Source organism: Lepidochelys olivacea (genome assembly GCF_965140295.1).
Source record: "Lepidochelys olivacea isolate rLepOli2 genome assembly, chromosome: 12".
NCBI classification, from domain to species: Eukaryota; Metazoa; Chordata; order Testudines; family Cheloniidae; genus Lepidochelys; species Lepidochelys olivacea.
The window spans coordinates 12785058-12810326 of NC_140422.1; the positions used below are offsets into that span (position 1 = coordinate 12785058).

Consider the following 25269-nt stretch of genomic DNA (forward strand, 5'->3'; position numbering starts at 1 on the left):
CCATGGTTTCTACCAGTGCTTAATTAAACAAAAATTAATCAAAGTAGCAAAAGCAAAAACAAACAACTCACCTCCCCCACCCCCAAAATAAAACTTGTGTTAATGTATTTTGTTAACTCCTTTCCAAAGGAATATCTGTCTGCATGAGAAACCACCTTTTCTGAAACAGAATCCCCACAACTTCAACTAGTTCATCTTTAAGTGATTTCCAGAGTAAACAGCATTTAGTGTGGCACTAATCCAAATGTAGGCAGGTTGCCCAATGGTACAGTCAAGCCTTAACTAGAGCAGAAAAAAAGCTGTGCTCATGAAATAGCATTCTTTTCAAGTCCTAAGAAAACTGACACAGGGGATATCAGTTAAATGGTGTGTCCCGGGATCAAGATCCTAAGCCAATCAAATCTAATTTAAGTACAATAGCTACTTCTTTAAAGGTGTCTTACCTTTTTTTTTAAGGGTGGCTGATGGCCAGAGCAACAGCCCCAGAAATGTAGTGATACCATATACCATATACTCAGGCCAGGTCTACACTGCAAACTTTTGCCAGCATAGCTGTACTGGCCAGGAATGTGAAGAGGTGTGATCCCTGACTGACATACCTGTGCTGGCAAAAGTTCCTAATGTAGATGCAGTTATACTGCAAAACTGCACTTCTGTTAGTATAATTATTTTGACTTGGAATAAGCTATACTGGCAAGGACACAACTGCTATGAGCTGTGTCTAAGTAGGAGTGCTTTCCCAGTACAGTATACCTTTGGCCTCAATATGATTTTAAATAGAATAATCCCCATTTTAGTAGCAATGTCAAGCAATGAATGTTACACTTTTTAATCGTGGTACTGATGTAGTGGATGTCTATATAATTTTGTTTTAGTTTGGTTATATGACTTCAGGAAATAAACGAGTTTAATTTAGAATACAACTTAAATTAAAGAAAATTAGCACTCTTTTATTCAGGATAGTCCTGTATGGTCCAGCATGGAATTGCTGGCTTTTCTGGATTATTATTTCAAAACAGATCACAAACAACCTTACTTTTAAGATCTCATACTGTATTTTTATGCTTAGTCCTCTTTTTTTTTGTGGCAATCACTAAAACAGTAGCCAAGAACCATAATCCAGTTACAAAGGGCATAAAAAGGGTAAAAAAGCATATATCTGCATTCAGAGAAAACATAAAATAACTCATATGATTTAAGGATAAGAGAATTTAAGAGATTTATTCCATTATGACTACATTTCTTTCAAAAGGATGAAAAGTGGAGCACTAGTAATTTTAAACTAGAGCACATCTTCTAGTGCTCCATCTACTCAAGCAGAGTTTGCAGGTTAGCAATTACTTCTTCAAGATCATATGGCAGAGGCATACTGGGATCATCATCTTTCCAGAGGGGATGGCACTTTGGCTTTTGCTCTTCTGGCAAACTCATTGCAAGTTGGCACTGGCATCTGAAAAGAAAAGATGAACAAAGAATTACTTTTAAGAGAAGGAATGTCAAGAAACCAAACTCTAAGGAAGGTATATTTGTCCATTAAGATAAACAAACAAAGAGTGAGAGAGATAACAAATCTGTGGACAAAATGGGTTGTTCACTTATAGAGAAGCAGCCATGTTTTCTGTTGTAAGCGTTGTGTTATCTAGACGGATTTCTTAGAAAGCCAATCAGAAAGAAAATTCAGTTTGCATACCTTTTTATGGTGAATTATTTTTTCATTATCTCAGCTGTTATTTAAAGTACATGATTAAACTATTATCAGATTTAAATGGTTGTGGGTTTTCAGTGTATTACTAAACTATTGAGAAAGATTAAACTGAATTTATTGCATTAAGGTCGGGGGATAGATTAAATAATATTACAGAAGCAGGACTGGCTTTGTAGATTCTAGAGATTTACAAGTGTATAAACTTCCTTTGCTCTGAAAAAGGCAATGTAAAAAGGAAAAAGTGTATAAAGATATATGCAAATGGCAGCTAATAACAATTTCCACTGATGAATAGGTAGGCAAAACTTCAATAAAATTAAATTAAGATGTTAGTGTATGTTAGTCCCCAGAGAAAACTTTTAAATTACAGTGTTTTTTATTAAATGGATTATTCATCAATACTAGTGAAGTCTAATTATAATATGCAACTAAATTGCAGCCCAGCACAGGAAAGTTTTATGAGTAACAACAGTCACATCTCTTAAGATTAGTTTGTAACACAGGCTGCCACTTATTTGCACTGCATTAGAAAATTTGTAACAATTCAGTGACTTTTTTTATTTACCATTTGCTGATTAATTAGCTAATGTCTGTAAAGCACTATGATGATGAAAAGTGCCAAATACTATTACAATTACTTCATATGTACAGTAGATGAATTCATTTCATTACAAGAAAAATCAGATCACATAGATAGAAATTAACTGTTTTATCCCCAGTAAGAAATAGGCAAAACTATATTTTGTATGCAAAATATAAATAGAAGTCTTTCATTATTTAAAAAATATAAAATGAAATTTATTTTTCAAGTGGCTTTATACTACTCAGGTGTCTTTCAGCTCTGTAAAATGAACAAGATCAACACAAATAACTTCCTGGCCCCCTCTCGAGGCCTTCTGGAAGAGAATGCTCCCAAATGAAAGATGTCTTCTTCTCTTGGGAATTATTAATGGCAGTGTAATACCCATGAGAAAACATACTTCAACTTTACACCCACGTTGGTGTGTGGTTAATTGTGGCACCAGCATCCTGTGCACTCAATCCATCGTACATTATACTACAAGGACAGTATTAACACATAACATTCCAATATATCTTCAGCTCTCCACATCAGCCCCTGATAATAGCATCTGTTAACATGCACTAAGTACTATTATGTAGCACATCACTTCATAAATAATAAGATTAGCCGACCTCAGGGCCCCGAGAAGAGTAATGTGTTTAAATGTTCTCATTATTTATTTAAAACAAGAATTAAAGGAACAGAAGCTCCTTGTGACAATCCTCTTAGCATAAATATTAAACTGTTTGCATTGATAAGCTGCACTGTACAGAATAACAGAGGATTTGTTTTGCAGGCTGCTTTATAACAGTTGTTAGAGAAAATGCAGTTTAGTGTATGAGTTCTGAGAGGTACTTAACTGATTGTGCCATCATGTTTTGAAGACATTTTCCAAATTATATAAAGGAACAGGAGAAAATTAATATGCAAGAGAAGCTGAAACTAATTACAGCATAACTCTGTAAGGCTTTTAAAATCTTGCTTTATTTTTGGTCTCGGCACAAAATAGCATGCTCAATTTGCTGGGTAGTATAAGATATTCCAGTGTTAGCATTTCAATCTAAAAGTGGATAAATTAAACCATGTAGAGATTATTACAGTTGACACATCAAGAGGCGCTGTTAGTAAAGATTGCCAGGCATATTATGTGCTTTAGCAAAAGTCAATTTATTATAAACAATCACTTTAAATTCTTTGGGAGGGAACATGCATCACCTTTCAATGCCAGTTGTAGTGTATATTCCTAACCTTCAGCGCCTCCCTATGTAATTTATTTCCTACCAACTTTTTCCTCACATTTGAATTTTGGGCATCAGTGTCACTTTAAATATACCAATAGTTCCAACGTTGCTGTTAATTGGGCAGCCTAGGAGTGGCAGCACAAGCTGCTCCATTGCTCCCCTAGCAGAGACAGTCTGAGAGATCACCGCACCACGTGACATGGTTTGCTGAACACGTCTCATTACATGAGTCACGCACTTGGGAACCTTGAGCCACACTGTATTCTACATGAGGGATTGATGTCAGTGACCATCCACAAGAGTCTTCCTGATTCACAAGTCTGAGGCCAGAAGTGTGCCTGAGAAGGGGAGAGAAATGGCCAGTGCCAGCATCCCATCATTTCCATGCCCTCCACACCATATCTACCCAGTCTGGAGCTCCTCTGCAAGTCAGAGATGACTGCACTCTGATCACTTCTTCAGTTTGTTCTGTCCACCTATTTTAATGTCACTTTTCTAGTGAGAGAAGTTGTGAATGGTAAACATATACATTATGTATATCACCTATTTTCAGCCGCGGTTTTTGGCCTTGGTACAGGCCTCACTGACTTATATAGGAATTACACAAGTAAAATGGTGGCACGATTAAGTCCTTTGAAATCACTGCTAAAGCCGATGCTGTCACCGTACCATGAACAACTTGGGTGACGCTGTTATCACATGAAGTAGCATCCACAAAACTGAATTAGGCCATCTAATTATGTACCCCCTTTTTTGATGTGAAAAGGAGTCAGTATCCTTTTGGTAGTAATATTTTTGGTCCTAACTTTAATAAATTTCCCCACAATTGTAAAGGATATTGTCCCGGGTTTGGTCTTTGATACTGTAACAGAGTGACAGACCTGAGCAACCTGCATAGGGGCACAGGTATCTTCAGCTGAGGCACTGTATCCACAGGCATTGAACCTCACATACAAACATATAGCGGAATTACTGTGAAGCCACATTAACTCCTCCCAGGATAGAAACATGTCTCCTCCCAGAGGCAGAAGTTAGGATCTACAACAGAGGAGGTGCTGTTTCGGAAACCCTAGGAACACCCAATCTTGGTGGGGAGTAAAAAGCTTAGGATGAGGATTATATTTTGGTGGTTGAAATTTGAGTAACCAAAAAAGGTCAACCCCCCACAAGAGAGTAAGTTGGAACAATATGTATTGCATGTAGCAGGCTCGGAACGTCATGGGTTCTTAGATAGGATGAGTGAGATGCTGAACTAGGCGATCCCCACTGAATGACCTCACCACACGTTAAGCGACCGGGGGCTGTTGTCTGGCTTGTTCAAAAAGGGTGTGGGCCCCTTTAAGGGCTCGAGAGCCAAGGAGGTGCTTTTGACTGCAGCAGCCGACCAGGTCAGCCTGGGGACTCCGATCTATCCTGCCCCTCCCCCACAGGTGACTGGAGGTAGGTGGGGGGACAACTATATAGGTACATGCCGGTGCAGGAAAAGCCCTCTTTTACCTAGACCAGGCAGAGCTACTGAATTTTGGATTCTTTTGTATCCTGCTCACAGGAGGCTGACTGACCAACAGCTGCAGTATATTTCCAGCACATCAGCTTAGTGCCAAAGTGGCCCTCCAGTCCTTGGTAACATAAACCCACCAAACAGGAAGAGGGACATTTTAAAATATAAATGACTAGTACCTATAAATGCGTGGATGGTGTCCACCTTTCCAAAGCCTCACCTTCCGAGCCCCTCACCAATACAACCAAAACCATCCCAGTTTCAATTACAATCTCCATTTGGAAGTAGCAGTTGATTACAATTCACTGTGCACTGATCTACATTCTCATTACCTCTTTCCCACCATATTCAGCTGGTTTTGATCCTGGCTATGGGTATACAATAGGAAATCTCTTTTGCTTATTAATATTACCAACTAATTTTCCTTTCATAACAATTCAATTAAACAATAATATACAATTTTTATAAGAGTTGTTTGTGTCACCGAGATGGTGGCTAATCTCACTATGGGCAAATATAAATTCACTAAATCAGATATTTCCCTGGTTATCATCTCTAGGGTTATACTTACATTTTGATGATCAGGGTGTCAGCTACATTAGAGGACACTGATCATGATGCTAAAATTAACCACTTTAGCTAAAGTGTGTGTTAATTATGGGTATGCAAGCAGTCAATAAAAGGTTAATGCAAAAGTCAAAGGATAAATTTATTTCAGTATTGCATCATTCCACAGACTAAATGACTAACATTATACTTTGTGTTTTTAATCAATAGATTTTACAGTAATGTTCTAGCCATTGATTTTAAAAACAGTATTCTTTCTTTCCCCTAAGTTTTGCAACTAATAAGGAATAAGTATCAATATTCTTACATATTCTTATTTCAGACAAATACTTTTCTGTTCAAGTATGAGGACTAGGGCCACATGCTACACAGGCAGAAAAATGTGGGTGGTGTGGAAGTATCTGATTAATGCAACTGTGGAGTGTTGTCTAGTAATCAGAGTAAGGAATTGTGAGATATGACTCCTGGCTTCTAGTAACATGTTTATCTACCCTACAGAAGATAGGCACTTGGAGTGGTTCACCCTGCACAGGATAACTAGAATGGGGAGAGGGCACAAGGAGTCCATTCCCTGCCTCCCAGCCCACAGGAGGTAGCCTTAATTTGGTTGGCTTTGCTCAGGAGTGAAAACAGTGGTGGGGACCAGATAGGGGTTGGTGAGGCAAAATGGGGGGCATGGTGAAGGCCTTCACCCCACCACGTACCTATAAGTGCCAAAAGGGGATAATTGAGGGGGACACGTACTACATCTTTTTATAGGTGCTGACTCCAGGATCCCTGGAGGCATTATGCTTTATAAAGGAGCTAATACCTCCCATCCATCATTGCTGGAGCAGTAGGTATTCACTTAAACACTCCAGAGAAATGCAGAGCTACACCTGGATCCTTAATGTTGAAAAATGCTTTAAGATGCACAGATTGAAAGCCCTATTATTAGTTGTTATCTCTATTGCTCTCTCTAGAAACACTAAAGCCACTCCTTCATCACACATAGAAATGGAAAATATTGGGCACCACAGTGTGCTCTGTCAGTGATGCACTGGGCTAAAGATATTATCTAATATGTGCTTATAAAACAGCGGCACAGGTAAAAGGTCAATAAGACAGTTTCCAAGCAAAAGGACACCAAACTGCAAGGGTCTGTTTTTGAATTGAATAGGAGCTCCAGGTGCTCAGCACCTTTGAACATCAGACTCTAAGGGCGGGAGTCACCTGCTTAAGTGCTATACTAGTTGAATAAAGCCAGCTGATGTCGTCTCTATAGGGCTGATTTTTCAGCTCATGGTATTCACTTGTGCACATGCCAAACTGCATAGACATGTACGTTTGGCCATAGTCTGCAGGTATCCACAGCTGCAGATGCACTTTCACATGAGCAGGTTTTAGAATTTTTAAAGTAATTGAATTTGAACACTCAAAGTCCAAGTATTCTATTGAGTTTTCAGGATGCAAATTTTAACACTGTTAACGCAAAGGTGTTAGAATTTGTAAAGCAGAAGTGAATGTACATCCTTAGGAAATTTTTCACATGCACAAGTGGAGGCTGGGTAGATGCCCAGATAAAAATATGGGCAAACTAGCATTCATATGCAATATTTGTATGTCAGTAGAATCATTAGAGATTTACAAAGAAATGGGTTGTTATGCTGAATAATCCCCCAATAAGACATGCACATGCGTCAACCTTGATTAAAACGATTTAACATTTGTAACATGTACACTGTTCTGAATAATAATGTTCTCTTTAGACAGCATGAAGATTCACAGAGATCTTACCAAGTTGGGTCCTGCCCATGCAAAGAGGTCTGCATGGTTTAACCATTGCTCCAGCACAGAGTCCAACTGAGTTCAACAGGGCTCTGCACAAGCATAGGCATCTATATACACAGTTCCCCTTGCAGGATTGTGGCCTAGGTCCTGAGCCTTCAAATCTTTCCTCTCCTGAGTAATTATGACAGATGAATAGTTCCACTGACTTTTAAGATTATTCCAGTTCATTCTGAACCTGCTGTCTTAGCATTTTATCAGAGAATGCATTTCTCTCTTGAATTATATATATTTATGTGCTCAAACCTATAGCAAAATATGAGACTATTTACATGAGTACAGATTACTCAGGTGAGTAAATCTCAATAATCACACACACACAAAATGCCTCTCTTGCCAGTATAATGCAGCTACTTTTGGGGTGGTAAGCATCAGGGTTGAAATCCTGACCCCATTGAAGTCAATGGCAAAACTTCCATGGACTTCAACGGGCCCATGATTTCACCCTAAATGTTTACCAGCAAACAGCAACCCTGACAATGGCCCCAGGTAACAATAAAAAATATCATATCCAGCGGAAACTGCAGAGAGACTATTATAAACTAGATGCAATTACCCAAGCTGAAATTTGGCCAGGACACTGAAATTTACATGCCTTTAAAAAAAAAATCCAGACTTTCTTAATGTCTGATAGCAATCAGTTCTTTGGCCTTGCATCTCATCTGAGTAAATCAGCTGATGTAACTTGCAATCACAACATACAATCTTTTATCATTTTTATTTAAAAATGTCTAGAAAGAAAACTAAATCTGATTTGCTAAACAGACTGATTTGCTTGGTAAAGAACATGAAAAGCATTGCTTTTACGTAAAGACTTAGTTTGATGGTGGACAATGTCCTTCATCTTTGGTCATGGATGGGGGAGTGGGATAAATTCCTTAGAAAGTATCAAAACTGTAACATCTGCCATTAAAATAAATGATCTTGTACTATATTTTCATGGTAAATCGAAAGGTGTGAGGATAAAAGTGCCTGACATGATACAGTGGGGTTAGGGGAAGCTTTGTAAAGAGAAAGCATTTATCCACTTAACCAGGTGGGTGTCCATTATGACATTAACAATTTAACAAATTATGATAGGCCTAATTTTATCCTTCCCTTCGCTCCAGGCACTTGTCTGGTCACAGTAGTTGTTAACATGTGAAAATTTACTGCCACCAATTAAGGTTTAAGGCCATCAGGTAGAATGCTGAGAACAATTTTATACCCAGGTCTATTTGTTAGCATGTCAGTTACATAACAATGGTGATGAATGGGCTACCCTGACAGCTGAACAGTTAGGAGTTGCTGACCTCTGATCTCAGTCACATGATAGGGTCACCTGAAACTTGCATTGCTCCTACCTGACCGCATATAACAATATGGGGTCAAATGGCTCGGAGATTATATGTATCATGTCTGAGGCAGCCCAATTATAAGCTTTAGGGAACACAGTGTTGAATTCCATAGCTCTGCGGCATAGAGCTGTAGAACACTGCAGAAATCTGTGAGACAAAAGGTATACCATTTCAGAGGTCTAAAGTAACTTTCCTTGCTGTTCAGTAGAATGGACTTATTGTCCTCTGAGAACAACAATGAAAATAAACACTTTTGAAGAAACTGTGACTCTACCATCGGAAGAAGAATGTGCTCTAGCCATTGCATTAACTATGCATTTTCTCTCAGAGAGTTTCAATCTGGGACACCTGTATCAGAGTGCAATTACTACTATGCCCGGTCAGAAAGACCTTTTCGTTGGAGACTGGCCTTAGCAGCAAAGCTGACACTTGGAACTGGAGCTGAACTTCCCCAAGGTTCAGTTCTAGGTGTCTGGTTCAGCATGTTTTAGAGAAAGGAGCAGGCACAATGTCTAGATATAAATCAGAACTTCAGCAAAGTTCAGGGTGCTTGGAACTGGGGTGTGAGTTCATCTCCCTTGATGCTGCTTGTGCTTTCAAGGAGGACAGAATTACTTTCTGATCACTATAGTTATCTCTGTAAAATACTGGCAGGCCAACCCTATACACATTGGTTACAAGATTCTGAATAAGAGATTCACACTGAGTGCCCTATCAAACTGCTGCTTGCTGAAAAACAGAGAGATAATGGAAATGTATTGAGTTAGAAGGTGTTTAGAGAAATGTAATCAGGAAAAGAAACATAATAGTTTACTTCATATGGCTGGATGCTATTTTTCCTTCAGAAATAACAATAGGATGTCCTGGGATGATACAATCAAATTCCATTTTTTTTTCAGAACTGGAATTGAGGTTCATTCTGAATCCACATTACCAATTTTCTTAGCATTTTACTAATGCAGAAATTGCACTCACACCATGCTCTCTAGAGAAGAGAAAAGTGAACAATCTGTTGTGGAGACATTTTCTTTTTAATTTTTCCAGGTTGGTTCTTACCTGACAGTGCAAATTAAAACTTTCAAAACAAACAAACAAACAAACAAAAAAACCCCAAACAAAATGCAAAATTTAGTCTGATTGACTTTAAGGGCCAGATTTTCAAAAGCACTCAGCTCCCAGTTAGGTCCTAAACTGAAGTGGCCAGATGGAAACTGAAGGGTTCTGAGCTGTTCTGAAAATCTGGTCCTACTGTGTTCCATAGTGGTCTAGCCCACTTACATTCAGCCTCTGTGGATGCTCTTTTATATGCTGTAGCTAGAGCGTGCCCAACAGTCAGTAGTAGCTCAGAGCAGGAGCAACTGCTCTTCATTTATAGAGGGAAGAGACAACTGAGGAAATGAATTTGCTCCCAGGTGAGGAATTGGGAGAAGGAATGCCAGATTCAGGGTTGGACTGAGGGAGTACCAGTTTAGAGTTTATAATCCAAGAAAAAATGAAAGGGCTATATATGATCCTTCCACAGATAACCGCAAGGGTGGTAAAAAATCCACCCCAAACTCTGACTCCAAAAATCTGTAACCAAATGTGCCAGTGGTGAATTTGACTCTTAATACGTTACAGAAGCTTGTTGTCCTGCTCACAAAAAAGCCTGAGGTTCCTGCAGGCATTCTTTCTATTGGTAATGAGGGATCCGATGCAGCATCCTGGGGAATCACTCGTGACACAAACATGATGACCTGAAATCAACCAGTATTACCACTGTATGTGGTTTTGCAAAGTAAATCTGTATCAGAATCTAGCTTTTAACATTGTCCTGCAGAGAATATTTTGCTGTTCTACATAGATGCAGGGGTGAGACAAATGAATTTGACAATAAAGAGGTTTAAGTGACAGCTGCATGAGCTTTAAAATGCCAGTGTTTCTATTATTACCCAAATTGCAAGCTTAATATTTCCCCCCCACCCTCCATCTGCTCACCTGAGAACTGGATGGTAAACTTGAGTACAACTACTGGGTTTTACAGAATGTCACACTGATGGAAATAGCAAGGCGCACACAAGTCAATACAGTGTACAAAAGCAGTACCTGTCTTTCCTCTTCACATAATGAATGTCCAAGGCCCTAAAACAATATCCACTTGGTGGAACTAAGTAGAATCAATATTTTCATGTATATATATCAATGTATGTTAAAGGGAATTCATATATGTATACACACAGGCACTCACATAGGACGGAGATTAATCAAATAAAAGAAATTCAGAGGCTATGGGATACAGGAGCAATAATAGTAATTTTTAATACTGTTAAGATTAGAATTTTTAGATTAGTTTTTATGTAACCTTTTGGAGAAAGCTTATATGGGCTTTAATGTCCGTAAATCTGCTATTGTCATCACCACTCATATTTAATAACCTTACTGTGGAGCAAGTACTGTACTAATCAAGGGCCAGGTAACGTAACACATCTTTCAAGGTTTCTTACATTTTTATATAGAAAATTAAATTCAAAATTCATTTCTCCACCTCTTTGTTCTGGAATATCATGCAGAGAAACATTAGACAAATAAGAAGTTAATCTCCTCCAAATATATAACAACCAAAGAGATTAAATTATACATTCAAAATCTCATATTGATGAATTCACACAACAAAGATACAGAGTTTAACCATGGGCATCAAGAATTAGGCTCACACATTTAAAAAAAAATTATGGAAAATTGTAATTTTTTAAAAATATCACATCTGTAATTATTGCAGTGAAAACAGAACTAACATCCAAGGTTTTTCAATAGCAATGTTAAATAAACCTGTGCAAACATACTTCACTGCTTTTCTCACTTGCTAACATATTTAGCTGGCTGTAACTTCAGAAAAGAGTGAAGAGTGGACTGCAGGCTAACCTCTGAAGTGGAGGGTGTAAAATAAGACTGAAAAGCCCCTTTTCCCCAACCCAAATCCTTCTCTCAACCCCAGCCAAGTGGAAAGTCCCTTCCTGGTATATGGGCTTTGCAGCTTTAGGTGAATGGGCTGGCGGAAGAAAGAAGACAAAGAAACAGTATGGTTGGCTCCACTACATGAATTTCCAAGCAGAAATCCATCAAAGAGTTACTACCTCTGATCAGATTAGATCACATCTGCCAAGCCCATAATCCCAAATGGGTGGGAGGGTGGAGGTTCCTGGTGTATAACACTGGAGACTTCATGGAGCCATGCTACCCATAGGAGACCAGATAGCCAATGGAGCAGTGCTGCGACACTTGGCTTCCACAGAGGCAGTCCAGCTTCCTCTCTCTGTCCTGAGAGCTGAATGGATCTTACAAAGTCTGTGTGGTTAGTGGACAAGTCTCCTGCCAGTTCAGTTTGGGAACAAATTAGTCCCCCTGAGAGGACTAGGAACAAGCACTGTGAAACTCCCCATGGTCCCTGTTCCCCACATAGGAATGCCTTCATTGGGGTAGTGTGTGTGCCAAGTTTGTCCGGTTATTTAATCAACAAATATGACCACTATACTACAGGGGGTTACAAATCCCCCAGAGCAACACTTAATAAACAGCACAGCATTTGCAGAAACACGAAGTTTAATCCAATCTAACCTACTGTTTTCATATTGTATATGTGCAACAACTACCTGTTTCCCAGAGACTTCTGTTCCCCGTTTCTTAGAACAACATGTGCAAATGCACTGTACCCTGAATGCATGAGAATAATGGGTATGCATATTTATGTACACACCCCTCCATATGGACACTTACAAATAATCCCACCACTCTGAAGGGTTAAGCATTTAGAGGAAAATTTTCAACACCAACGGCGTGGATTTAGGCTTACTGTTCTCATTACAAATGATGGCTGTGCAGCAATTCTTGACTGAGAATACTGATTTGACTCCAGACAACATAAAAATATCTCAACCTCAGTATAATTTATATTCCCTCAACAGGAACCTAAAATGCTCCATTTCTCTCTCATACAGTGTACGATCTGCTGTTTTACCTCACACACAATCCGTGCTTTCCTATGATTTCTCAAAGAAACAAAATGTGTGCTATGCACAGAGAGTATAAACACAGCTGACTTGTTTTCCCCAAAGTATTGATTTTATGCAGTTTTAAATGACTATTTTCATCCTGTTTGCATTATCAACTGAGACATTGCTCCTCCATGTTCGTTGAAATGCAGACGTAATTGCTGATTTAGGGTCTTTGGAGAGATTGTATTGTATTATCCAGAATCTACGCTTTTATTAACATAAAGTTTCTAGCTCTTCTGGTTGAAAAGATAGCCTGGACAATGTAAACTGATGCATGGTTATCCTGTTGAGTCCACAGACAAACTGACGCAATAGCACCCAGGGAGCTGTGAACTTCCCCCATTTATTTAACTAGGGTGTTTGCTTGGGGCCAAATACTCTCCTCTGTTATGCAGTGTGGCAATAAATAAAAGAGAGGAAAGAGGAGTGGTAATATAACCAGCAGAAAAGGAAATATCAGTAGCATGCTTCCCAGGAGGCTACAGATACTCTCCTCTGTTAACAGTAGGCTGTTGGGAGATTTGGGGGCTGATCTATGCACTACATGGCATGTTCTTCTCTTCTGGCTGAAACCCACACAAGAGTTAATGATGAAAGCAGCATTTAATCTCCCCATCCATGCCTTTTAGCTCTCTTGGTAGGTGGAGAACATACAAGGCTTAAGAAGCAGAGAAAATGAACTGGTAGCATAGTTTCCGGGGAAGAATTGCAGCAGGGTGGGCTTTCCATAGGATGCCCCAGGATTTACAAGGAGGGAGCCCGATTTTCCCAAGAATCCTTAGTGTTTGAAGACTGTGCCCTTTGTCTCTTCCAGGAAGCTGCACACATGTTGCACAGATTTTTGATGATGTGTTTTTCCACGGGAAAGGAGCATTTAGCTCTTGCAGCTTCGTTATTAGGGACTACAACCCTACACATTTGCGGGAAAGGCAAATAGACACCCATTGTTGAATGGACAATCCTGATTTGGTGTACATGGGAGTGAGATCAAGAGAAGATTTTTTAGATTGTGAAAGTTTCCCCCAAGGGAACTGATAGAAATCCCACTGTTTCACACATTTAACCTAGACTGGGCAAAACGGTAGAAAAAAGTGCTCTGACTCTTCAACTGCCAAGTTTTAAGATTCTTTCAGACCCAAACACTCCACTGCTGCCCTCCCAGGTTCCTGAAACAATCCCTGACCTGCCCCACCACCTGTTAGTAGTACCTCCAAATGTCCCATTTCACTAGCATCAGTTCTTGCCTGCAACCCACCTCTCAATCCCTCCCCACCCAAAACCCAACACCCAAATCACTTTCCCACCACCACCAGCACCATTAACTCCTATCACTGTGCTGCTCCCACCAACTTTGGTCCATCTGAGTGAAACAGGATCTTTATTGACTGAAACGAAACTAGGTTAGTCAAAGAGTGAGCTCAGTGCAGCAAAGAAATGGTGGCAGGCCGACTAAAGCCCTGTCTGCAGTGTGAAAATCTAATGTATTCAGGCACAACCTATTGCCTGAAATTTGAAAAAATGGTTTAATCTTGCAGTGTAGAAGGAACTAAGTCACATTTTCCAAAATATTCCTGAAGCATGCTCGAGCCTTGGAATTCATACCTTGGGGAGCACAATTAAAACATGGTTCGGTCCTATCTACACTAAAAGACTATGCTGTCTTAAACAATGAATTCTGCAGTAAGGGGAAAAATTTATAACAAAGATTGGGCCTGTGTCCCACAAGTGAAACACGATGCTAAGATCGAAAGCAGTGTTTTTAAAAAATAATCTTTTCCCATTGGTCATAGCAAGGTGAGAGAGAAGCAGGAAGGGGCAGACTCTGGGGAAAGTGGGAAACAAAAGGACAAAGAGCCACAAAAGGACCGAGGGAGAAATTTTTTTTTTTAGTCAAATACATTCCTACAATATCCAAACAGGTATTTTAATAATCCCTGAACTTCTACATGTCTATTTCTCTATCCATCCATATTTTATGGATAAAGCACTTAGAAATGTACTGTAAGGAACACTCGTGCACTGGCAGGAGGGGGATGGGCTAGACTACCTAAGAGGTCTTTTCCTCTAACATCTCTGATTGAATGTTCATGCTGGTACAAATAAAAATTGCGTAACACCAATGAAATGCTGGAAAACAGTCTACTAGGGATTCTAAATCCTGGAAATATAACTTTACCATTGCAATCACTATCAACAAGTGTTCCTGATTATCAGTGGTCATGCAGGAGATGAAAAGCAATTGTTCATTTGTCATAAAATAATCAATGAGAGAAATGAGAAGCAGAAGAATATCTTTCAATTGCCATCTCCCAGTCACACCCACGACGATGACTTGCTGAGCAGTTCCATTTGTATTGAGAGAAATGTCAAAATGTTCAGCTCTCAGACAAAGGAGGGGGTTATATGTATCTTTTCCTATAAATAGCTGCAATATATCCTAAGACATTCAAGGAGTGTGTGTGTGCATATACACATTCCTGTTTTTGCTGAAGAACTTTATTTCAATATAGCAGAAACAGCTAAGATGATTTGTTCAGGTGAGGTTCCAATGAACTAGGGTTATGAATTGTATATATAATGAATATAGGTTTGGTTTAGTGTTTTATAAATGGTGCAGCCATAACTTATAATTTCTGCTACTTACTGTGTTCACCAATTCTAACAATAGGGTTTTCCTCCCCATCAGTAACGGTGGTAGGTATCAAATTGTCTACCCCTGGGTTTTCTGTAATTATCTTTTTGCATTCCAGTATGAAATCTTCCAAAGCAATATACAGAGATATCTAATAACCACTTCTACTCCAGTGTAATAAAAGACTATCCCGATCCATATACAGAGTCAAAGGATCACATTCTGAACTCTGTTACATTGGTACAGACCAGGAGTAACTCCAGTGTAAAAGTAGTCTGGGAACAGAATCAGATCCCAAAAGATTACAGTTAAAAACATTCTTAAATATTTGATCTTAATCCCATTAAAACTCCAGTGTGGACTGGAGAATGAATAAGAGATTATCAGATAAGAACAAATTTTCTTGTCTGGATCCTGATCACATCCATCTTATTGAAAGAATAAGAATAAAACCGATAAGATGAATTACATGTATCTATCTGATCCTGCACTCCTTGCACAGACAGAACTCCTATTGAAGCCTAAAAGGAATGCAGAATCCAGCTCTAGAATGCACAAGTCAAAGTCATTAATTTTGTCCACCATCCACGACTGAGCCACCATGGACTGCAGAACTCACCTGCCAAATGTTTCCAACAGATAAAACGTGTAGCGCCTAGTATAGTAAACTTTCCATATTTATTTTCTACAGAGCAAAGGATCTTTCTAACCACAATGTCAGTACTGCTCCCACAGAATGTGACTTTAGATTTTTTGGTGTTGCCAAACCATTTTCTTTATACAATATGATATACAGTACTGACTTTGAACCTCTGAACCTCACTACTGATGCCTTTGATGCTTTGTTCTCTTTTACTTTAAGATGGAAAAGAACAAATAATTCTGAGATCTTTCCTTACTCTTGAGTCCTTCTGATGTCTATCTTCAGAGCTCTTCGAACATCCAATTTATGTCAGTCTTTCTCTTTCTTATGCTGTGGATTCGAAAAGAATGAAGGTAATATAATATCCTGAGATCTATGGAAGATTGCAATTGCCTTCGGAGTAAACTTCGGTTTTTTTCTTAAAACTACCTTGCCTGAATGGAAACTACTAAATTGCTTTTCAATAGATAATGCGCCTAGTCTTGAAATTTCTTCTGGATAAAGTTATTGCCACAGAGGAATATTTTAATGATAATAAAGGAGGTGGTGATGCTACCTTAAGAAGTAGTTCAAATGGGTATTTTATGGGCATTTTTCAACACACAATTCAAACTAACCAGCAAGCACTTGTGAATTTTCTGTGGATTAATCATTCACCATGGCTAACTTAAGAAACCAGATTTGTCAATGCTGAAAACACAGGCATTTGCTGAGCATACTGACTTGCAATGCCATTGTGGCATTAGTCTGTCATATCCTTTTAGACCATCATGTAGGAATTTTAACATCCTACTTCCATTAGCTAAGTTAGGACCTGATTCAGCAGTCCATCAGAATTCAGCAAAGCTCTTAGCCACGTGCTTAATTTCCACTAACTTCAACAATACGTCAGAATGTGATTAAAGTTAAGCACGTGCTTATGTACTTTGCTGAGTAGGATGGACTTAAGTAAGCGCTTAAACAATTTGCTGAATTGGAGCCTTAGGGCTGATCTAATTATACCAGAGTTTGAACCCTAGCCATACACGCATACCTGGTTAGCTGAGACTTTTCTTATGATAGCAGTATTTTCAATTCTATTCGATATATAAATTCTTATACTGTGCACATCATTATAGGATCTGAACACCTGCCAGTAGTGCATTAAGTGATGTGACGAACATTTATCACATGTTGCTCAAAATAATTCCTGGGTGGACTTTTCTAGAATCTACCAATGACACTTTGAGAAGCCGTGCATAGTGACTTTGCCCAGTAATCATTGTGTCAGGTATAAACTGTATGGATCTCTGTGTAACATTAGACACTTAAAAAAAAGCCTTGACTGTTAGACAGACGAAGCCAGATGAGTATAGCTAACTAAAAGGTTTAAATACCAAGACCTGTTTGATCAATAAGTGAGTCCATCCTTCCAGAGTTTCTGTGGATTAATGGGACCAGAGGGAACAGATACAATAAAGTATTTTTGCCATCTCTTTGACAACGGGTCCTCTGATGTGACTCCCTTGCTTCTGTGCCTGCAAAAGAACAGTTGTTGGAGCCTGATGAAAACAGGATAGTCTTGGCCTTCCAAATAGTTTGTTTTGTTTATTTGAATGTTATTTGTCAAACTCCAATTTTCCTGGTTTCTTGTTTGCCACCTGAGCCACATTAGTGACCTCTTTGCATGAATTGCTGATGCATATTTTCTTTTTCCCATTCCACAAGAGTCATCATTTCTTTGTGCAGGCCAGCAGATCTAATTCTTCCCATTTCTCTTCCTAATGGACATTGCTATAATATTGTCCTGAACTATGACAGTTCATCTCAGTCTTTGTTTAAATGAAATTAATGCAGATCGAGCTGTTCTTAATTCCAGGAAATTCATACAAATTTTGCTTTCTGATAGTGGCTACATACCATTGGTATCAAAATGTGTTTTAATACAGCCAAATACAGAGTTAGACACGTAGAAGCAAGAAATGCAAGTCAGACCTACAAAATGGGGCACTGTGTCCTGGAGCACTGAAAGAATTCTGACAGAATCTTGGGGTCATAGTGGACTGGCAACTGAACGTGAGCTACCAGTGTACTATCGTGGCAAAAAGAACTAATGTGATTCTTGGATGTATAAACAGAGGAGAGAGGAAGGAATTTTACCTCTGTATATGGCATTGGTGAGACCAGTACTGGAATTCTGCACACAGTTCTGTTGTCCCCATTTTTAAAAGAATATTGAAAAATTGGAGCGGGTGCAGAAAAGAATTCATTCAAAAATGATTCAAGAGCTGAAGAAGATGCCCTACAATGTGAGCCATCAAGAGCTCAAAATGGTTAGCTTATCAAAAAGAAGACTAAGAGATGACTTAACTACCGTGCATAAATACTAGGGCTGTCGATTAATGGCAGGTAATTCAAGCAATTAACTCAAAAAATGTATCACGATTAAAAACATTTATAGCAATTAATTGCACTGTAAATAATAGAATACCAATTGAAATTTATTAAATATTTTGGATGTTTTTCTACATTTTAAAATATATTGATTTCTATTACAACACAGGATACAAAGTGTACAGTGATCACTTTATATTATTATTTGTGATTAAAAATATTTACACTGTAAAAATGATAAAAGAAACAGTATTTTTCAATTCACCTCAGACAAAAGTACTGTAGTGCAATCTCTTTATCATGAAAGAGTAACTTACAAATATAGATTTTTTTGTTACATAACTGCACTCAAAAATAAAACTGTAAAACTTTAGAGCCTACAAGTCCACTCAGTCTTACTTCTTGTTCAGCCAATCACTAAGACAAACAAGTTTGGTTACATTTACGGGAGAGACTGCTGCCAGCTTCTGATTTACAATATCACCTGAAATTGAGAACAGGCATTCGCATGGCACTTTTGTAGCTGGAGTTGCAAGGTATTTACGTGCCAGATATACTAAACATTCATATGCCCCTTCATGCTTCGGCCACCTTTCCAGAGGACAGGCTTCCATGCTGATGATGCTCATTAAAAAAAACAATGCTTTAATTAAATTTGTGACTGAACTCCTTGGGGGAGAATTGTATGTCTCCTGTTCTGTTTTATCTGCATTCTGCCATATATTTCATGTTATAGCAGTCTTGGATAATGACTCAGCACATGTTCATTTTAAGAACACTACAGCACTTGACCCAAGGTTTAAGAATCTGAAGTGCCATCCAAAATCTGAAAGGAACGAAGAGTGGAGCATGCTTTCAGAAATCTTAAAAGAGCAACACTCAGATGCAGAAACTACAGAACCCGAACCACCAAAAAAAATCAACCTTTTGTTGGTGGCATCTGACTCAGATGATGAAAATGAACATGCATAGATCCATTCTGCTTTGGATTGTTATTGAGCTGAACCCATCATCAGCATGGACGCATGTTCTCTGGAATGGTGGTTGAAGCACAAAGGACATATGAATCTTTAGTGCATCTGGCACTTTCAGATGACATTCTAAACAAGAAGCTGACAGCATTATCTCCTGTAAATGTAAACAAACTTGTTTGTCTGAGCGATTGGCTGAAGTAGGACTGAGTGGACTTGTAGGCTGTAAAGTTTTACATAATTTTATTTTGAATGTAGTTATTTTTTGTACATAATTCTAAATTTCTACGTTCAACTTTCATGATAAAGGGATTGCACTACAGTACTAGTATTAGGTGAACTGAAAAATACTATTGCTTTTGTTTTTTTACAGTGCAAATATTTGTAATAAAAAATAAAGATAAAGTGAACATTGTACACTTCGTATTCTGTGTTGTAATTGAAATCAATATATTTGAAAATGTAGAAAACATCAAAAATATTTAAATAAATGGTATTCTATTATTGTTTAACAACGTAATTAATCACGATTAAATGTTTTAATCTCTAGACAGCCCTAATAAATACTTCCACAGGGAGAAAACACGAGGTATGAAAGGGCTCTTTATTCTAGCAGAGAAACACATAAGAAACAAAAAGAAAAGGAGTACTTGTGGCACCTTAGAGACTAACCAATTTATTTGAGCATAAGCTTTCTCTAAGGTGCCACAAGTACTCCTTTTCTTTTTGCAAATACAGACTAACACGGCTGTTACTCTGAAACCTGACATAAGAAACAGTGGCTGGAAGTTGTAGCCAGACAAATTCAAATTAGAAATTAGGCACATTTTTTTTTTAAACAAAGAAGGTGCTTAACTACTTGAAAAAACTACCAAAGGAGCTGATATTTTGTTGTCTACAAATTAAGACTTAATACGTTTCCTGAAGTTATGCTTCAGCAATACAAGTTATGCTTCAATCAAACATAAGGTATCGTGCTCAGTACAAGGGTATCCGGTAAAATGTAACGGCCAGTGATAGACAGGAGGCCAGACTTGATGATCAAATGGTCCCTCCTGGCCCAAACTCCATAAAACTTTACCACAGAATTTATCTAACTGCTAAAAATGCTTTGCAATGTAGCTCTGTGCAAAATGGTGCATGGTAGCTGATATAGATATTCCAACAGAATGGAAGAGGATTTCTAGCATGAAAGCCCCAGGAAAGGCATTTTGGTATTTGAACCCTATGACAGTGTAGAGAGAAAGACCCTAAAGTGCTGACTGCAGACTGTCGAGAATATCTAATTGCAACTCTGGATCTATTAACAGAACATACAGGCAAGATTCTTCTTTCTCTTATACATCTTACACACTGGCGTAATTCAACTGATTTCACAGGTCAGGGGAATCAGGCCAGAAGAGTTTAGCTGATAATCAAGCAATAATAAAGTTAAAGAAAAAATATAAAATATATAAAAATTGCCCTTGATTTTCTATGTAAGTTTACAAAGATGCTCTCCAGGGGAAAGCTTAGGTATGGAATGTACCTATCTTCTCATTTACACTGTTCATGCCTCCAGCTCTCATCCAGACCACATCACACGACCCATTGTCTACAGCCAAGCTCTAAGATACAACTGCATTTGCTCCAATCCCTCAGACACAAACAAACACCTACAAGATCTCTATCAAGAGTTCTTAAAACTACAATACCCACCTGCTGAAGTGAAGAAACAGATTGACAGAGCCAGAAGATTACCCAGAAGTCACCTACTACAGGACAGGCCCGACAAAGAAAGTAACAGAATGCCACTAGCCGTCACCTTCATCCCCCAACTAAAACCTCTCCAGTGCATCATCAAGGATCTACAACCTATCCTGAGGGACGATCCCTCACTCTCACAGATCTTGGGAGACAGGCCAGTCCTCTCTTACAGACAGCCCCCCAACCTGAAGCAAATACTCACCAGCAACCACACACCAAAAACACGAACCCATGCAACAAAGCCCATGGCCAACTCTGTCCACATATCTATTTAAGGGACACCATCATAGGACCTAATCACATCGGCCACAACATCAGGGGCTCGTTCACCTACACATCTACCAATGTGATATATGCCATCATGTGCCAGCAATGCCCCTCTGCCATGTACATTGGCCAAACCAGACAGTATCTACACAAAAGAATAAATGGACACAAATCAGACGTCAAGAATTATAACATTCAAAACCAGTTGGAGAACACTTCAACCTCCCTGGACACTCAATTACAGACCTAAAAGTCGCAATTCTTCAACAAAAAAACTTCAAAAACAGACTTCAATGGAGAAACTGCTGAATTGGAATTAATCTGCAAACTGGCCACCATTAAATTAGACTTGAATAAAGACTGGGAGTGGATAGGTCATTACACAAACTAAAAGCTATTTCCCCATGCTAATTTTTCCCCTACTGTTACTCACACCTTCTTGTCAATTGTTTGAAATGGGCCATCCTGATTATCCCTTGTAAAGTTTTTTTTCCTGCTGCTAATAGCCCATCTTAATTGATTACTCTCATTAGAGTTGGTATGGCAACCCCCATTTTTTCATGTTCTCTGTATATATATGTATCTTCCTACTGTATTTTCCAGTACATGCATCTGATGAAGTGGGTTTTAGCCCACGAAAGCTTATGCCCAAATAAATTTGTTAGTCTCTAAGGTGCCACAAGTACTCCTCGTTCTTTTCACTAAAACTAAGAAGGTCATACTGAATCAAAGGCCATCATCTGCCTGTTCAAAAAGTCAATATGGAGGAGTCAGGAAAAAGGAGCTGTATTACAAGTCACCTTTTCAGCTCTCAGAAACAAAACTATTAATGGAGAGAATCAGCTCCTTGCAGTGTATTAAAGGACCAAGGTCACCTGGGAAACCATTTGGCCTCACTGCTTACCCAACTTGATTAGCTGCAATAACTTCTGCCCTTGCAAAGAGACTGATGGAAAGCCAGGTTTCTCAGCAGATTGCTAAGGTGGCATTCACACTTTTTAGATGAACAGTTCTATAGGCGAAAGTGCCTGGGAATTAACTGAAATATTTAGGGTCTATTAATGCTTCTCTGCAATGCTCATTATTAGGTTATCTATAGGATAACAGACTCATAATTTGTATACTAAAACATGCCTCTTTAAAAAAAATGAATATTTCTATAAATCCAAAGTTCTATAAAGACCCACAACAATTAATGGAGAATGAAACTTTGGAACTGTGAACTTTTGATCATATTGCTCCATTTATTTATACAATCAAGGGACAGGAATATGGCATTAGTAGGTAAAGTACATTTTGGAAATAACTTGTAACCATAATGTCAGACACATTTAACCTTTCTCTTTGGAATATACACAAACTAAAAAAACAGGCTTTCAATACATACAGAGATCATGGTCCCTTAGTGTACTCTGAATTGAATCAATCAATCATGTTATCCACCTCTTGTTTGACCTTTTATAATGTACATGGAACCCAACCCCATACATGCAGATATTTTACTTTTTTAAATCAAACATGGGGAAAGATCTGTGACATTATCTTATACCTTTGTGATTTTTAAAGTATCAGTTCCATAAAATTATACAACCATTTACTGCTCTAGCCACACATAATATTGTACTAACCTGCCATTTGGGGAGATTTCATAATAAAATAAATAAATAAATAGAGATATTATGGAGGGAAGGAAAATTCTCCCCACAAAGTAGCCACACTTTTTTTTAGCATAGAAATATTTGCTATCACGTTATATTTGTTATATCTAAATTATTCTGAATATTTGTTGAATATTGGGTTTGGTTTTTTGCATCTGTCATAGTCCCTCGAAAGAGATTTTGTCAGTCCTTACAGAAGCTATGACAATAACCATTTCCTTTAAATAATTATATCTTATGTTGGTGATGTTATCAAAATACTACAGTCTTTTCAGTAGAATGGTATAAACATGTACACATTAAGTACATGTTTAATGTGCACGACATGTATAATGCAGCCAATTAAGTGCATTATACTGAACGATTTATAATTTTAAGACTGGCATTATAAAAGAAGGCAGCATTGTGCAGTGGTCCGAGCACAGTGGCAAATTCAGGAGCTTTGGTTTCTACTCCTGGCTCCACCACTGACCTGCTGTGTGACCGTGAACAGACCCACTGAACCTTCTCATTTCCCCCATCTATAAAGCAGAAAGCACAATCCTACATTAGAGAGATGCTGAGAGGGAAAATTAATTAGGCTGAACTTTTCAAAAGTGTCTGCTAATTTTGGTTGCCTCCATTTTTTGTACACCCAACGTGCTACAGGCACTCAGCACCTCTGAGAGATCTCTCATTTGGGCACCCAGACCTCAAAACACCCAAAATTAGTGCAGATCTTTGAAGATCTTTAAAGCCCTTTGAAAGAAGCTATGGTAGTGTAAAGTATTACAAATCATTTATTATAAAATCATTTTATGAATTATTCTAGAAAAAATACATCATTAAGAAAATATTGAGGGAAAAATAAAAAAGGCATTTTTAATTTTTGTAGAATTATAACAATAGTTATCAATCTTATCAGAATACAAAGATCTCTAGTCATCTTGTGGGCAAATACAGCAAATAATGTAAGAAAAGAATTAGTATAATTAAAGTTAAAATTTAACCTAAGAATATTGGGTTTACTTCTCCGTTTTGAGACTAGTGTAAACCAGGAGTAAACTGATTAAATTAAGAGAAGAATTAGGTCCTATTCATTAGTTATAAATATTGCATTTTATGGTATAATCAGGGGTGGCCCATCCATATAGGTGACCTCGGTGGTTGCCTGGGGTGCCAAGTTAAATGGGGTGCCAAATTTGAGGGAAAAATCAATTTTAAAATAAATAAAATGAAAAAAAAAATGAAAAAGCTGAAAAAATACAAATAAAATAATGAAGATGTCATTATTTCAATTCCCGTGCACGTACAGAGGGAATATGAATTATAATTCATTTTTCTACATTTCTGTGAATTTATTAATATGTCAAATCTTTTATTTACTGCAAAAATAAATAATATTTTAGCGATTTTTTTTTCAATTTGCGACATAGCGTCAAGATGACCCACTCCGCATTTTGATCAGCAATAACTCTGCCACAATTAAACACATCCTCCAGCAGCAAGAGCTGCAATGCTAGTGACACCTAACTCGAAAATACGTCAAGGTCACATAGGTGGAAATTTATGTAGAGCGGCGATATCGCGAGTTGATACATGTCAAACGGTCATTTTAACACACAGGTCGCAGGTAGATGTTAAGAATCGAGTGAATACTGTGGAAAATTGTGTTTCTTGTTGCCAAAGAATAAAGAATAACATCTTTCAGCATTATAAATCCAAAATGTGAGTATCTTTAAGCATTATTAAACCTTAGCATTATTATCAGGCTGTATAATTATGAACTTTTCTTTGTTAAAACTGGTTCCCATGTAATAAATAAGGTCCATAAGAGAAAAGAAACAGCGTTAATGCTTAATAGACTATGAAAGTGATGACATCACACTCCAAGCGGGTAACCATGAGGAAGGGGATTACTTTCCAAAGAACCGGTGTTGGGTTATAAAGTCAAAAAAGGTCGTTAAAGCAGGATAGCGTAATGGATGATTCTGGATTTGTAATAATAAAAATTATAATTAACATTTTTAATGCATTTTTATTTAAAATTGGACTGAAATATAATCTAGCTGTCGTGTACAAATCTATTCTGAAAATTTCTTGTGTTTATTTTATCTGACCTCAGAAACGTTAGTTGGACAGATGGACGGACAAACCGAATAATTAAGCCTCTGTTAAAAAAAAAATCCTTAAAACCATTAAAAGGAAAAACGGGGCAAAATGTTTCCC

The 25269-nt window shown here is 38.0% G+C and overlaps 1 protein-coding gene across 3 annotated transcripts in view; it reads right to left on the minus strand.

Moving 5' to 3' along the window:
* Nucleotides 1-1000: 1000 nt before the first annotated feature.
* Nucleotides 1001-25269, minus strand: part of FTO (FTO alpha-ketoglutarate dependent dioxygenase) — a 326168-nt gene continuing 301899 nt past the window's right edge. The window contains exon 10 of one of the 3 annotated variants that reach the window (XM_084645025.1): nucleotides 1001-1450. In XM_084645025.1, coding sequence (XP_084501151.1) covers nucleotides 1428-1450 — 23 coding nt within the window. In that variant the 3' untranslated portion in view covers nucleotides 1001-1427. The remainder of the gene's footprint in view (nucleotides 1451-25269) is intronic. The other 2 variants (XM_084645027.1, XM_084645024.1) reach the window with 2 other exon arrangements.